Below are 15,484 nucleotides of genomic sequence, written 5' to 3' on the forward strand. Positions count from 1 at the left end.
AGATTGGGGTGTGTGTTTTGATTTCTGCTTCAGTAACAAACTGTGCTTGGTTATCTGTCACTTGGTCTGCTTGTGCTTCTCTTCCCTTCCTGTGCTACAGGAGTAGCGCTTTTTTATTTCACATGCTGTTAGAAGCGCATCTTAATGTCCTCCAGAATTTGTATGCTACAATGGTGGTATTCATAACGAGTACTTAGGAAGCAAACTCATGGTTGGTTTGGGTTTTTTTTATTCTTATCTGCAGGAGCTCCCAGTAAGAAGTGGAAAACGTTTCCTGAACTCTTGATTCAAGGGTTTGTATTTTGCCAGGCCTTAAGTAGCTTGGTTTCCTCAGTTGCTTAGAAAACCGGTAAGCAGCGTGTGACTTTCAGTACAGCCCATGACTAGGCTTGCTCACTTGACAGCGTTAGAAAACATGAAAGATTTTCTTGCAGAAGAAAGAATGAGAATGCTGGAATAATCCCTTGATCAGTGATGGGGTGCATAGCTACATGATGCAAGAGATTCAAGTTTCTCATATTCCTGATCAGGATGTAGATTAGTGGCTACTTCGCTCTTCCAGCTTGTGTGTTGTTCCTCTTCACAAGCTGTACTTCTGCAATCAAACATGTTGCTAGCCACGTGAGGGTTATATCCTTAGTTTTGGGCTCTGCTCTGATCTGTCCTGTGAGTACCAGGCACATACCCAATCTCCATCTATCTCTATAGTCTGGCTGTTTGGTTTTTGTGGGTTGTTTTTTCTTTCTTTGGGGTAACAGCAGTTTCTGCTATGGACTTGAGAAGCCTATCTGAAGAATGATTTAGAAACTTCTTTAGATGAATCTGTTGTTCCTGTGAAAAGTTTTTCAGGGTTCGCTTTTTTTCTATATTATTTTTATCAGAAAGTTCCCAGTGGTCTCAGGTCTGCCTACATTGCTAAATCTGTTCTCCCCCCCAAATATTTGAATGAAACAGGAGACACAATCTGCAAACAGGTGAAAGCTTTCTGGTTTAAAATCTAGTTAATTGTTAATATTGTAGTGTCTGGGCAGAACTTTCCTAATGGCTTTTGTCATTTCGTACTTCCTTTCAGTGTTTTTTTCCATTTATTTGGGAGATGTGGCTATGCACTGCTATAATCCTATGAGTGCTTGTTGCTGCTTTGCTGGCAGGGAAGATGGCTCTGCTCTTCCTTGGCAGCTTCTTTCTCTTCTATGCTTTCCCGGTTTTTTGTGCTTTGTAAGCACTTAAGCAGCTACGTGGCCTGCTGTAGTCTAGTATTCTGCCACCACTGAAGGAGTTGGTTATACTCTTCTCTTTCCCTCTGTGCAGGGAGTATAGATGCCAAGCTGGGAGGGGAGCGGGGTTCCTGGGTTTCCACAGCCCCCTGACCCAACTGGATTGTTGGTGCTGTTCTGGTGCTCACAAGCTTTGAACTGAGCTGTCTCAGCACACTGACCCACCAGAATTTGTTCACTACTCTGTGGAGTAGTTTTCTTCTTGGGTTGAACAGCAGCGTCAGCAGCGTGGAGAAAGGGGGACTGTGACAGGGCCACAGTTTGGTTTGGGTGGCTAGCTGTAACCCGGCTTGGTTCCTTCATCTGGGCTGCCCTTGCAGCTACATAAACGTTTGCTAGCACACGGAGGAGGGAAAATGTTTGTATAGAAATGAATAGGCAGATGCTAAAGGAGCACAGGAGAGCTTTAGCAGTAGTGCTGGCTTAGTATGCGCAGGGAATTGGAATATAACGAAAGTAATGCCGCTGATGACGTCCACACAGTGGTCAGAGTAGCAAAGGATGCTATCTGAAATAACAGTGCAATGAAGATACTACTAGGATGTTTTTCACAGTAAATCCTAAAGAGTTGTAGAAGGTGCTTGTTTTATTAGTATTTAATTACCACTTTGTTGACAGATAAGGTTTTTTAGCTGTTGGTTTTCCTTTTTAAATTATAATGGAAGATTAAATTACCCAGAACTTGCCAAGGGAAGAAGGATCTCCTCATAACTGGTATGTGGGCAAGTGGTTGGTTTGTTTGGTGGTTTTTTCTTCCAGCCATTCTTAAAAAGGAAATAACTAGCACCTCTATTATAAACATGTCAGTGGTGACATAAGCTTAATCTTTCTTCCCATGAAAAAAGCCAAAACCAAACCCCAAAAAACCTTAACTGTGTAATATAATGTCCATATCACTTGATAACTGTTGCTTTAAACACATAGGAGTTGCTAATTTGTGTACCTTGCCTCTTCCTCTGATATGCTGCACACAGTTGTATGTATGGTGTGTCACATACGGAGTGTTCACCTGACAGAATGCAGAGTAATGGGAAGGGAGTGGTATGCATTGGTTGAGTGAATTATGGTTGCCTTGGGAACTATTATTTTGAATTTTGAAACTACAGGCGGTTAAATTTGTGGTGAAGAACACCTGATACTTTCTTAGTATTCCTTGTGACCGATGCAAAAAGACCGGATACTTACAACATTTGATAAGGAGTAAGGTTGGGGTTTTTTCCTTGCTATAGTCTGCCTTTGGTATTGTATTTGATAAATCTCAAACCATGATCCTCTGGGAACCATGCAGACAAACTGCCTCCACATCTTGTCCCCTCTGTAGAGAATAGAAAAGAGGATGGAAATTATTTTGACTGTGTTCCACGTACATATTTTGTTACTGTGTTATATGCTTTCACTCTGCTGTTACATATGCAAACATGGTGAGTTTGCAGTCTTAGATGATTAATTTTTCCACTTACCGGTGTTAATTGTAGCTTTCTTACAGATTAATCTTTTTTTGGTTTCGTGACATGTATTTCTTAAGACAATCTGTAGCTCAGTAAGCTTAAACAAAAGACTGTTGAAAAAATGTAGTGCTGAGTGATTTTGTAACTCTTTGCTTTACGACAAACCTTTCCATTTTAGAGACAAAACGTAGAGTGTCAAGAGTATGAAAATAGGGAATGCATAAAACGAATTACACTATTTTAACCATTATTGATATGGTAGCAAAATTGAAGGATGGCAATTAATTAGGAGAATTGCAGTATGGTAAGATCGCCTACACGCAGTTGTGGTCTTTCATTTGATAATATGCCAGCAGTATGGGACAAATCTTGGGTATACACGTGCTTCTGTGAAGGTTTTTCTAGCAAATGAGTGAAAACATGTCCAGTGTCAAGAGTTCCTCAAGAACTGTGTTTCCTATATTTTTGTGCCATTGATATTTGTGAATTTCAGTTGCCTGGAATAGTTGATGTGTGCTTGTATGTACTTGGCAAAAAGGTATAGGAGAACATAGCAAACAAGGAGATGAACTAGCACGTTCTTTATTTTGTTCTGGTTATAAAATGACCCAGTAAAATTACTTGTTTCTCTAAGATTTTTTGTTTTCCTTGGAAATCAACTTAGGCAAAGAAGTGACCTTCACTTTCTTCACCGTAGCTTGTTCCTGCTTTGCCTAGGTAGGTGTTCTATGTTGCTTGCGCTAGCAGGCAGTCGAGAATCTGTGGGAACTATGAGCCTTGTATGGTTATGTAGTTATCCAGTCTTTTCTTGAAAGAAGTTTCTTCTCTTTTCTTGTTTAATATCCAGAAGATTAAATGAAGAGTGGGTATTTTTCTGCTTGCAAGGAATAGTTCTGGTGCCAGTGCTGCGAGCTGGCTGCAGCAGAGGGACCAACAAGGCTGTAGTCAATTTAGCACCTACAAAGACTGTCACTTCTGTTTCCTGTGAAGAAAAAGAAATAACGATTGCATATGAGCTATAGATTCTCCCAGGAGGGAAGCAGAAAACATGAAAGAGGGAGGCTACTAGCGAATTTTTACCATTGCTACAGGAATGCCTGGGGAAAATAAGAGCTCATTCTTTGTTGAATGGGAAGGTGAGTTTTGGTGTTGTATCAGCACAAAGACATAGGTTGAATAAAAAGCTTTGACGAGTTGGTTGTCCTGAATTCTTAAGAAAAATTCTCAATGGCATTGTTATCATGAGTTGATACTTGCTTCTGCTTCTAATATTTGTTTATGGCTGCAAAATAAGCTTTGTCCTTGGAAGAGAGTTATCTCTTAGTTGTCCAGATAATAAGAACACTCAACAATGCAGATGCTATACAATTTTGCACCAACTCATGCCATTGTCACTTATAAGTTATATAGCTGATGTTCCATTGGTTTTGATAGACTGTACAGTTTGACACAGAGCTATTTGGGTGCATGTCCTTAGACAAATTCTTGGGGAACTTACTGAGGTGCTGAGACACCCTCTGATTTGGGCGTGTCTATCTCACTGGGGGATATGTGGCGCTTTAACACAGTGTAGCGGTAGACTGGGACAGCTGAGTCGCAGCAGATAACCTGCTGAGGCTACAGTCAGCTTCAATATCCCATCATAAATCAACACTCTTAATCTCCAATCCCCCAAATTATAAACTGACAGTTAGCAAAAGCTTCCTTTGTGTATACAGAGTTGTCTTACATGTAGTAAAGAGGGAATCTATGAGCTAGGTGATCTTGCAACATAAAAAAAAAACCAAAACACCCCTGTTTCCGTGGAGAAACACAATTAAGGCTTTGAATATAATGGTTTCTTCTCTTACTGATTCTGAGAATGAGAAGAACCTTCTGCATTCATTTCAACTCACACAGTGTAGTGGTGATTTTTCTGACTGGTGGTAAAGCATGTTTGTCATGGTAGTTAAACTGGGAAGGGTAACCTGTAAGGACAGAAAGGGATATATTGAGCAGCACGGGGGGTGCATACAAAGAACTCTTCCGTCCAGGTGGCCTTGGTATGCTCTCTAGAATAAAGCATCTCCAGGGATAGAGTAAGATACAGTAAATGTCTCTCCATGTTTCTTTTGGGATATTGAAAACAAAGGTTGTAAGAGTAACTCCTGGTCCTAATCACTGAAAGGCGTGTCTCTGGCTAGTCTTGTCTGTAAGACTTTTTTTTTTTTTTTTTTGAGGTGCTTATCGAAAAGCTTAACTGTTGGTTTTCTTATGTACACCTAATGGAACTTCCCCGTTTGTGTTTCAGAAGCTCTTCAACCTTTTTTGTTGTTATAAGTGAGACTTCAGAGGACTGAGAAGCCTGCGCTTAAAGTGGCCCACATGGTTCTGGAGCAGAGATGAAGATTTCACTGAAATTCCCACTTCTTCTATTGAATTGATCTCTTAACTCAAAATCTTAATGTGGAATTTAATTACACAAAGGCCAGTCAGCTATTGTACAATCCTGGTTATTTAAATAAGTTTTCCCCAAAAGGAATATGGAGGTGCTTTATCTAGAGATAAAGGGGGAGGGAGTAATAGTGTGTTTTGGCATCTGAACCATGTCACGGTTTGCCTGTAGGCAAGCTATTTATCTTCAACTCAGTCCTTCTGCAAGTAAATATATTCTGTACTTCTTAAGTGTTGTGATGTTTAAGGCTGGTAGGGCTACTGAGATCTGCAGCTAGAAGCATGTTTTCTGGTGAATCACTGCAATATAACTGTTGATCTATTCTTGCTTTTCTTTCAATGTTCCATTGGACTAAAAAATGAAGAAAGCCAATTTAAACTTCTAGGATAAGCTTAAAAAGCAATAGTGGCCATAACATAGTTCACTGCTATCCAAATCTTAACAGCACTAGCCTGAAAGCAGTGCAGTTTATGCTCTTAGATTTTTATCTGGTTTTATCTCTGCGTTCTCCTGACTTTGAAAAGAATCATATGATTCTGTAAGATGCGTAAGAAATTAACTTTTCTGGACAAAATGCTTTTCTGTGCCATATTAGCATATTTTTGGAAATTAAATACCCCACTGAAATCAGTGTTGCATGTGGTTTTGTTTCAGTTAGAATGAACTTTGTATTGTACCTTCTGACTGAGCAGTGCTGCCGAAGTATGTGTGTAATGCACCGCATAATCATTGTGCTTCCTGATTTGCAAAGTCTCAATAAAATTGGTAGGTTACAATTCTGTTGTGATGAACCTTTGCTCATAAATACAGCACTAATATGCACTCTCGCCCGAAATTGCTGGCAGCAAGCCTTACCTTAAAAGGTGCCCAGTATGATAACACCTGTTAAAAGTCTGCCGGGAACTCTATATCAAGCCTATGATGGCAGTTTTCAAGCTTGTTTTAAGAGTGTTCTTGGTGTGATATCGCTGTGTGTTCTGAATTCTTCAGTAGCCCCACATTCAAGAGGCTTCTGGAATTTAGAAAGCAAGACCTTTATTTCAAGCTATATTTAGAAGACTGAAACCTGCATTTCTTGGGCCTAGTGATAAGTGTTCTTCACATCTATTAAGGTGGGGGGTTTTTTTCAGTCATGCTAAGGTCACTACATATATATTCATTTTAACTTCAGATTCTTAATGCTTTAGTTTTGGTCTCCTAAACACTGCAGAAAATAAAATAATTTGAAGTTATTTTAGGGGTTATTTCTTTTGGTCTCACCACAAAATTTGCATAGAACATAAGGTCAGAAATGCTTCATTAAATGTGAAGGCCCTGGAATCTACAGACTCAAATACTGGATTGTTCATGGCAGTGAACACCTTCAGAATGTGTTTAATGATCATAACACCTGTGCAGTTTTATTTTTCAGCTTTTGTGCTACAGTGTGTTGTGAAAATGACTGAAACTGGCATGCAAGCCAAGGGCATGGTAAAGGGAAATGTTCTGATTTTTGATTTCTATTTTATTTTTAGTTTGCACGAAACTCTGCTTGAAAGTAGAACGTTGTTTCCAGTTACAGAAAGCAAACTGAACTGCTTTGAAGTGTTTTGCTGCAATGAATGTTATTTCCAATTCTTTCCTGGAAAGTTGCTAAAAGTAAGGTGTGTGCTAAACAAGCAGTGTTTAAGACTTTAACCTTACCATGATAGCTTGTCCTTTTTAAGAGAAAAGGAGGACGTACAGATGTGTATGGAATATCTTTCCGTGGTCAACAGTGTGCATTTGTTGGTAGTCAAAGCATAAATTGCTATCTTCATTACTTCTCTAGTTCTGCCTTCTTAGGCTGGACATGCCAGTGATTTGAAAAATCTATGTGTATCGATGTTGTTTTATTTGTGCAGAACACTGCAGTGTTAGATCAGCCAGCGGTGTTCACATAATAGTAATGCCTTTGCTCTTCAGTGCGCTCTGGAATTTAATTAACACCGGTGAGGATTAGACCCTTAAAGGGCACTACGTTGTTCTTGAGAAGCAAATTTATCATCAGCTTGCTGATCCTGGTCCCTCTTCAGAACGACATGGAAGTCTTAAGTTTTCGGCTTGCTGTGAGCCACAAATAGCAAATGCTGAAAGTGTCAACTGGTGGTTATGGGATAGATAGATGTCTATGCAAATTTGAAATGTAGACATGGCTTGAAATGCAGACTAATATTAGTAAAATGGTATGGTTTTACCCCCCTATTAATGGACATTTAACTAGCATGGGAGAGCTAGGTAACAGCTGTGAGCCATGCATGGGAGAGTAATTTGACCTTTAAATGGTTTAGTTTTCTAGATACTAATGATTCTGGGCAAGTGCTTGGAGTTTTGTTGGGTTTTTTTCAGTAACGCTGCTCAGTATCTCACAATGGCTAGAATGTTCTTCCTTACTAACCTTGTTTTGTAATTGATGGTACATTTGGCAATGTAGTATTTTCTTCTTGTGATGAAAAGGGGGTTGTTGAGTCCAGAGTTAGATATCTGAGTGGTTTAAAATGCTGTTTTTTCAGCAAGCAGTGCACTCACATGTACGTGTAAAGTAATTCAGCCATTTACAATTTGTATGACATGCTGCTTTCATCAAAAACTTAGTTGTGGCATTTTTTTCTCTTTCTCTCTAGCTTCCATTTTGCCTGAAAGGTTCTCTGACTAAGGATTTTTGGTTCTCTGCTATATCTAAGGTCTTGGTTAGTTTGATTGTAAACATTGATTTTGTACTCGACGTGTGTAATCTAATTTCTGTGGCAGCATGCTGTGATTCCTTGTATGTGAGAATTAATTTTGGTGTGAAGAAAACAGTTACAGGTCAAAGGATACCTGAGTCTTAAAGTATATTTGTAACAGCGGTTGTGGTGAAGGAAGAAGATGTGGTCATGTTGCGTGCATCGCTTCTAAAGCTTTGTGTATGGTCAGCTAAAGATTTTTGTGGTGAAGGCAGTGTATTTCATATCAATATGTTGGTAAAAAAATTCTGTTTTGAAGACAAGGGGACACAATTTTTTGAAAACTTAAGTAAAAGATGTTTACAGCATGTCTACAAAGCATCTTTTGTTCCTTTTTTTTTGACTTATTGTCAATATTTTGTAGTGTTATAACATCAATCATAGCTGCATGGAGAGCTTAGTGACTGTTCTATGGTTGAATAATTGCAGGATGCTTTTCTTTTTTCCGCCCATCCCAAGAGCTGGAAGGTTAGCAAAGGGAATGGGAACAGGTGAATGAATTGCTCCTGCAGCGTTCCCACTGGATCGTACTTGGATCTCTTTTGCTGCAGCTACCAACTTGAGGCTGGGTAACTTTAAACTGCTTAATCTCTAAGTGTTAAGGCAAAAAAAAATTCATTTTTTCAGCTCTGCAGCCTTCAGGAGTTTACATATCGCCACTGCTGGAGAGGGCAGATAAGCAGAAGCTGAAAAATTTGTAAAGCATTTAAGTGCCTAAACTGACTGCATGTGGCTGACAGCATCTCATGCTTCTCAGAGATATCTTCAAGGATCCATTCCATATTTCCCCTACTTCCTCCTGCTCTTGCCTTTGTCCTAATGGGTGGATTTAGGAATTAAATAAGTTGGTTTTAAACCTTTACTAGTTAAGAGAAATATTCTGGTTTTATGAATATAACATCCTACGAATATTGTGGGATTTTTGAGTTTTAAAATCATCAAATCTGAGCCATGGCCTGCCGACAGTCTCCTGCTCCACCTTTATTTGAAAGAGAAGTGATGGTGTCACATTTTTGTCTCTGCTACCCCTTTTGTATTGGCTAACTGGTGATACTGTATTCTTTTGGACTTTCCCCCCACCTTTGTGCTTAGAGTCCATTGTACTTGCAGTGAAGAATTCCTTGTTATGTTGTCCACTATCACTTTTCTGCCATTCATCTGACCCTAGTTTCCAGCCTTGTCCCCCCCAGCTTGATAAATTCCTTGAGAGATGGTGCAGCTATTGGTGTTCTCCCTTACACTTCGCAAATTATTAGGCATATGCCTTGATTCTCTTAAAACCTAATAACATCATCTTAACTTTATTGATCTTCGGGAAAGACTTGGCCTTTTGCAACACCAAAGGTGTGTGGAGACACTTCTAAGTCCCTTAATGCATGGATTGTGATTTTCTGGGTTTGGGGAGCTGCAAAGCTGTTCTGCATTACATCCCTCAGGAGGAAAATTGTAATAATGAATATATGGTCATATTTCCACCTTCTTGTGGTTAGTGATGTAGTAACTACTTTCACATGTGCTAGGTATGTCCATGTGATTTGTCTCCTGGACAGTCACCCTAGTGGTGACCTCTTGTGGGTAGGAATTTTTTTGTGGTGTTTCATTGTTCCTCTTCATATTTATTTTAAGGGGTTTTGCAGTTCCTAAGTCAGGAAGTTGAAACTATTTGCCCTTGCTGGCTCTTAATAATGCTACACTTAAGTTTGTGCATCTATCCCAGCTTTAAAGAACTACCTGTTGCTGTATCTGGCAAGGATACTTGATTTCAGGTAGCATTTGCTTAGCACGCATCAACAGTTTTACTGATCCCAAGAGAATCCCTGCTATTTTTAGGAGCTATGCTGGACTTAAAGCATTTACAAAGCTTTTGATTTTGGGGTGGGGTTTTTTCCACTTTGAGATAGGTCCTCATGCAAAAACGGTTACTGATTTTATTTCCCTATATTCTGGTGAAAGTAACACTTCAGAGTTTAGTTTAAAATTCACACTACCGATGACTTAAGGCAGGTCTGGCCAATGTTCTTGAAGCTGTCAAGTTATACCACAATCTTCCCATGGCTGAGCACCACCAGCTTGTTCTGTACTGAGAAGGGGAAGGGGACCACAATGGTGATGAGTCCCTTGGTCCACTGCTTCACTGTGGTGATCTTGCTAACATGCAGTACCATCCCAGGACATCCTGTAAAGTTGGTCTCAGCAGCCTTATTTTCAAGTAATTGGAATTTCTGAACAGTTTTCCTTGCAGTATGTAGCTGCACTGGTGATACTGTAACGTGTGCTCATGTAAGTGCTGCACTCGAACTGCTCATGGTTGCAGACTGGAAGGTTAGCTATTCTTATCTTAGTGAAATGGAGGCATTTCTGGAGATGTAATAAGATTAGTTACTGTAAAGTACAGGCGTTATGTCGTGCATTTTGTTTAGTTCTTTGCAGGCTAATGTGCTTTATTGATTCTCTTGATTTTGCTGTTTAGTGTGGCTGCTTTGCATGTTTTATCAAGAAAGGTATGGACAAAATCGATCTCATCACTTTAACAGTATTAGTTTCTTCAATAGATTCTGCAGACATACTAGTGACAGAAAAGGAAAAAACAGATCAAAGTTCACAGGTATCTGTCAGGCACCATTCTGTATTTTTGCCAACAGTGATGGCATTCTTTATCCTCTTCCTTATAAATCTCCTTTACCCTTTATGACGTGTTTTATATATATATTATTCTTTGTGAATATCAAGTATAGAAATCTGTGCTATGGATAAGATGATCAGAGGTGGTTCACTCAAACTGCGCTTTTGTCCCTGTCCTCCTAACAGTACTCAGCATTTTGCAAAGTTGCTGCTCCGAGTCTTTGCTGACGATATGCTTTAGTCCCTAATGTTTTTTATATGTGTTTGTCTGGGCCGGTGTCCTGAGCTATGCTGGGACTGTCTTTTTCTAAACAAATCTTCATTAAATTAATTTCTTCTTGAGCTTTCAATTTAGTTGTCTGGATGTTATTTTGTAGGCTAAAATTATTTTATTTAGTAATCCGATCCTACAATTTTTGTGGAGTTTCCCAGTCTGATAGTGTGCTTATCCACTTCCTTGGTTTAGATTATCTTTTTCTTAAAGTTTTGAGCTAAATAAGTGTAAACACTTACTGATGCATCTTTTGGGGGGGGTTGTCAGTACATCTCTTGCATTATCAAGTGACTCAAAGCATAATTGCTGAAGTGAAGGAAACTTTCAAGTCTTCTTAAATAGTTAAAATAATTCTCTACCCTGTCCCAAAGATCTCAAAGCTGTTAAAATCTTAAAAGAAATTGGCATGTTTTTACTTTTGGAAATCACTTCAGTAGAGGAGCTGGAAAAATGGAAACAGTGTGTGGTTGGTGTAAAAGCATTAGAAAAAAATGAACAGCTGAATGGTTCAGAAATCCTGGCTAAATACTCAGAAGTAAAATCTGCTGGGATGCTGAACCTGCCTTTGATGACAGCAGCTAGGATGAGACTTTCATTGTTGCATTTCATGTATCTATTTCAATCATATCCAATAAGCAATGAAGAAATACAGTAAGTGGGTTGTGTTGTGGTTCTTTTCTTGCTGTTGTTGATGACACTAGCCTGAATACTGTAAAATGATGAGACCTAATAACTGTGAAATCTTCCAGTGTGGTGGCCGTAAGCTGTTAATCCAGTAACCACGGAATGTAACTTGTCAGTTACTGACTCCAGACTCAATGTAATGTATTTCTATTCCTTCTGCATTCTGACTTGGAAGTGGTTTGTTTGAAGTCAGAAAGCTGTTTAAAACCCTGACTCTGTGCATTTTAATATAAATATCCTTTCAACTAGATTTAATAACCATTTCAACTATTTAATAACCATTTACTGCTTTGTAACATAACCAAGTGTGAGAATGAAGAATATAAATAACTGTTGAACAGTATAACTACTTAAATATATGTAAATACTGTTAAAAGATACTAAGAATGACCTTTCTTTCCAGGAATAACATGTACAGATGCAAACCAGAAGCAAATAATTTAAAATTATTTGTCATTACTGAATCTGGTGATTTTTCCACTGTCTGACTTAGATGATTCCCTCCTTTTCAAACGTGGAGGCAGTCAGTATTTGGATTACAGTTGACCTTAGGAGTCTAACTTCTGGATTCAAGCCCCTTGTGCTTGTCAGTATTGAACAGGATGATGTGGTTGTTGGGTTTTTTTTGTCTGAAATAGTTCAAAGTTGTAAGATCTAAGACACAAGCCCATGGAGGTGGTTGAGGAGATGATGAAGCAACAAAACTCAGGAGAGCTAGTGGCCTTAGCATATGCCGAAACAGTCTGCTTTTACTAATCCTATTTTTGTGTAATCTTTTTGTGTAATCTCGTATGCAGTTAACCAATTTGACTTTAAGACAACAATATGATACTATTACTAATGTGTCCTTAGGGGTAAGCTGTTTTGTCTAGCACTGGTTACCAGGACTGGCATCACTGCAAGCTGTACTGGCATTACTTTGGAAGAAATGCTTTCCAAAGGAGGTATTTCTGGCAGTGACATCAGATAACGTTGTATCTTTAAATGCCTGCCAATAAGTGAGCTCTGTGTGAGTTTGACCATCAGTCATCTGAACAAGTTCTTTCACAGCTCGGGCTTCTTGAGTATCGTGACAGTTTGGTATGGCTTGTATCCTGGAGGTGAGGGGAATCAGGATGGCACCCTTCATGATCAGGAAGGCTGTAGGAGGCTGTGCTGGAGCAGGTCAAGCTTGGCATGGAAACTGGGTAAATTATAGCAGAGGTTTTTTCCCCATCCTCCTACCTTGTGGGCAAAATGCAGTTTTTCTGTAGTTAGCTGCTTTGCAAAGTGTAACCACAGTGACTTCAGAGGAATCAATGTCATCTCAGCATTTGGTCAGTGGTTTTTAGCGGCACAGTTTCATAATTATGAATGTCACTTAGTACAAATACCTCAGCTCTGCTTTTCCTAGCAAGCAGTAAACTGAATTTCCAAGGATCCCATCCTCTTGAGCTTATAATGAGTACTCGAGAGTGTGTACACATACCCACACAGTGTGCTTGCCTGTCCAGTGCCCAAGCATGCTGATGGGGTCAGGAAGTGGGGAAAAAGCCTTATTAAGCTGATCTGTTTTCCTCCTCTGACAGTGATACAGTTTTAATGGGAATGCTAGACGTAACCATTTCCACCAATGTCTTTAAGGTTTCTCAAGTGGGAAGTGACTCTGGCTTTGAATCTCATTGTAGGTTTTTTTATATAAATTGGTCACTCTTACTAGTCAGCTTAAAAAATTCTGTTTTCTTTCAGATGGCGTGTTTGTTCTTTTGTGTTTAGGACAAGTTTCAAATTAATCATGAATTATATTTTCTTGTGAGTATTGAGGAAGAAAATATTGACCTGCTCTTTTCACGGCCAGCATAGAGGAACTATCTGTTCATCTTGGAAAGGCAAGACTTTGGCTTGGTCAGTGGCTGTTGATTGAGTTTGTAGGGTTAACTTAACTGTGAGCTGCCTGTTACTAGACAGCTGTTTGTTTTTCTGAGATTTCTAAAATGAGGATTTGGCAAAAATGAACACCTGTTACATCTGGTATGGATAAAAAGCCTCTTGAGGCAAGATAGCCTGCTAATCAGTGTTGACATGTATGAGAAAAGCCATTATCATCTGTTGAATTTTTAAAGCTGTTTAACTCTCGCTTTATATTTCAGTAAGCTTAAATGTCTGTGAACAAGGTGCCTGCATCTTTGGGAGGGAACACTACTGCTTTGTGTACTGTGTTGTCAAGAGTGGACTGGTAATCAGCAGCAAGTCAGTGCCTTGATTTGACTTCAGTGGGTGGTGTTGAAGAGGTTTGATATAAATTCTTACTGAGAGTAAATTTAGCTTAATGTGTTAGGTTTGGATAACAATTTTTTTCATTATATCCCTTCTGTGCATGCACAATACCTTCAGTATGAAAAAGTTTCTGCTGCTACATTTTCTTATTTGGTAATATTATTCATAAAGCTTTGAAAATTATGGTTTTTTGGAAGCCAATAACTTTTTTAAATATTATTGCAGTACCTGCTCCCATCATCACTGCCACAACTGCTAAAATGGAGGTGGTTTCAGCAGAAGTCAACAACTTGCTCCCTGAGGAAATAATGGACACCGGTATAACTCTGGTGGAAGACGACAGCATCGAGGCAGTTATCGTGTCATCGCCTATGGGAGATTCTATTCCCATGGAAACAGAACTGGAAGAAATAGTGAACATAAGCTCCACCAGCGACTCCTCAGCTACGACTACAGTCACAGTCGCCACAGAATCGGTTACGGCACCCAGCAATCACTCAGACGACGCAACAGTGAACGCCACAACCCCAAAAGCTGATGTGAATGCAGTAGTAAAGCCTACCTTTCCAAGCGGCCTCCATAAACTTGGTGCTCAGACCCCTGTCACTATATCAGCCAATCAGATTATTCTGAACAAGACCGCCGATATTAAAATAGGCAATCAGAGTATTAAACCGGATGGGCAAAAGCTAATTGTGACAACTTTGGGCAAGTCTGGCCAACCTATTGTTTTAGCGTTACCCCACAGCCAACTCCCGCAGGCGCAGAAGGCCACATCCCAAGCCCAAGGTGGAGACTCCAAGGTACAAGGCCAGCAGATCAAAGTTGTTATTGGAGGTCGGTCAGAAGTGAAACCTGTTGTTGGTGTCTCAGCTTTGACACAAGGAAGTCAGCTGATAAACACTGCGGCTCAACCTTCTGTTTTGCAGACCCAGCAATTAAAAACAGTACAGGTAAAGTGAGTTATACTGATGAGACATCTTAAAAACAATTTTGTTGCTTCAACTGTTGTCCATTTCCTTCACTGATTGACACACGGTTGCTTTTAGCCTTTGCATTTATTCCTTGGATTAAAAATACAACGCTGCTCTTAGCCCATGCTTTCACCTGTGGATGCATTTACCATTTTATGCCCTTTACCTCTAGCTACTGTCTAGAAACTTGGGATTTGCCTCAGAGAAAGTGAGCTATTAAAATAAACTCTCTGAAAAAAACCTTCCATCATTTCAAAAAGAACAGAAAGGTATATCTTATGTGCCTCAAATATAATTAAGCTTGTTAATAGATACTGATAGACTAGACGCTATCGTAAGCTGGACGCTTGAAGGTCTTGTTCCCAATCTCTGGCGTGAATCTCAAGATATTTGAACCCATAGAGAATCTACTGGGATCTGAAAATGTGTTGAAAAGACTTGGGTTATGACCCCAAGGGTCTGATTTTCATCTGGTATATGGCAGAACTAAATGTGAGTGATTTTGTGCTAGTTGGCAGTGAGGCAGAAATAAGACCTCATGACAGTGAAGGAAAAGTAGAACTCAATGCAGGGTGTTTATTTTACAGTCTAAACAAAATGAGAAATTTAAGTATGCTTATAAAAAATAATTTGCTGCACGTGAAAAATGACAAACTTAGCTGAATGGTAAGTTTCCCAACTAGTATTTCGTGGCAAGCAAATGTGAGCTACTCTCAAGATGTTTTAAAGCTGCAGATGATCCCTGCACTGATTTCTTTCTCCTTTTTTGTT

General features: G+C 39.4%; 1 protein-coding gene across 6 annotated transcripts in view; it reads left to right on the forward strand.

The window, feature by feature from the left end:
* The window catches only part of LIN54 (lin-54 DREAM MuvB core complex component), a 41,333-nt gene that overhangs the window by 2,409 nt on the left and 23,440 nt on the right, over positions 1–15,484 (forward strand). For 2 of the 6 annotated variants that reach the window (XM_074867566.1, XM_074867571.1), the window contains one exon: positions 13,965–14,692. In XM_074867566.1, coding sequence (XP_074723667.1) covers positions 14,000–14,692 — 693 coding nt within the window. In that variant the 5' untranslated portion in view covers positions 13,965–13,999. Of the gene's footprint in view, positions 1–244; positions 294–6,112; positions 6,272–6,723; positions 6,803–13,631; positions 13,754–13,964; positions 14,693–15,484 lie in introns of those variants that run through there. The other 4 variants (XM_074867570.1, XM_074867567.1, XM_074867568.1 and 1 more) reach the window with 4 other exon arrangements.

Source organism: Strix uralensis, chromosome 4 (genome assembly GCF_047716275.1).
Source record: "Strix uralensis isolate ZFMK-TIS-50842 chromosome 4, bStrUra1, whole genome shotgun sequence".
In the NCBI taxonomy this organism is placed as follows: Eukaryota; Metazoa; Chordata; class Aves; order Strigiformes; family Strigidae; genus Strix; species Strix uralensis.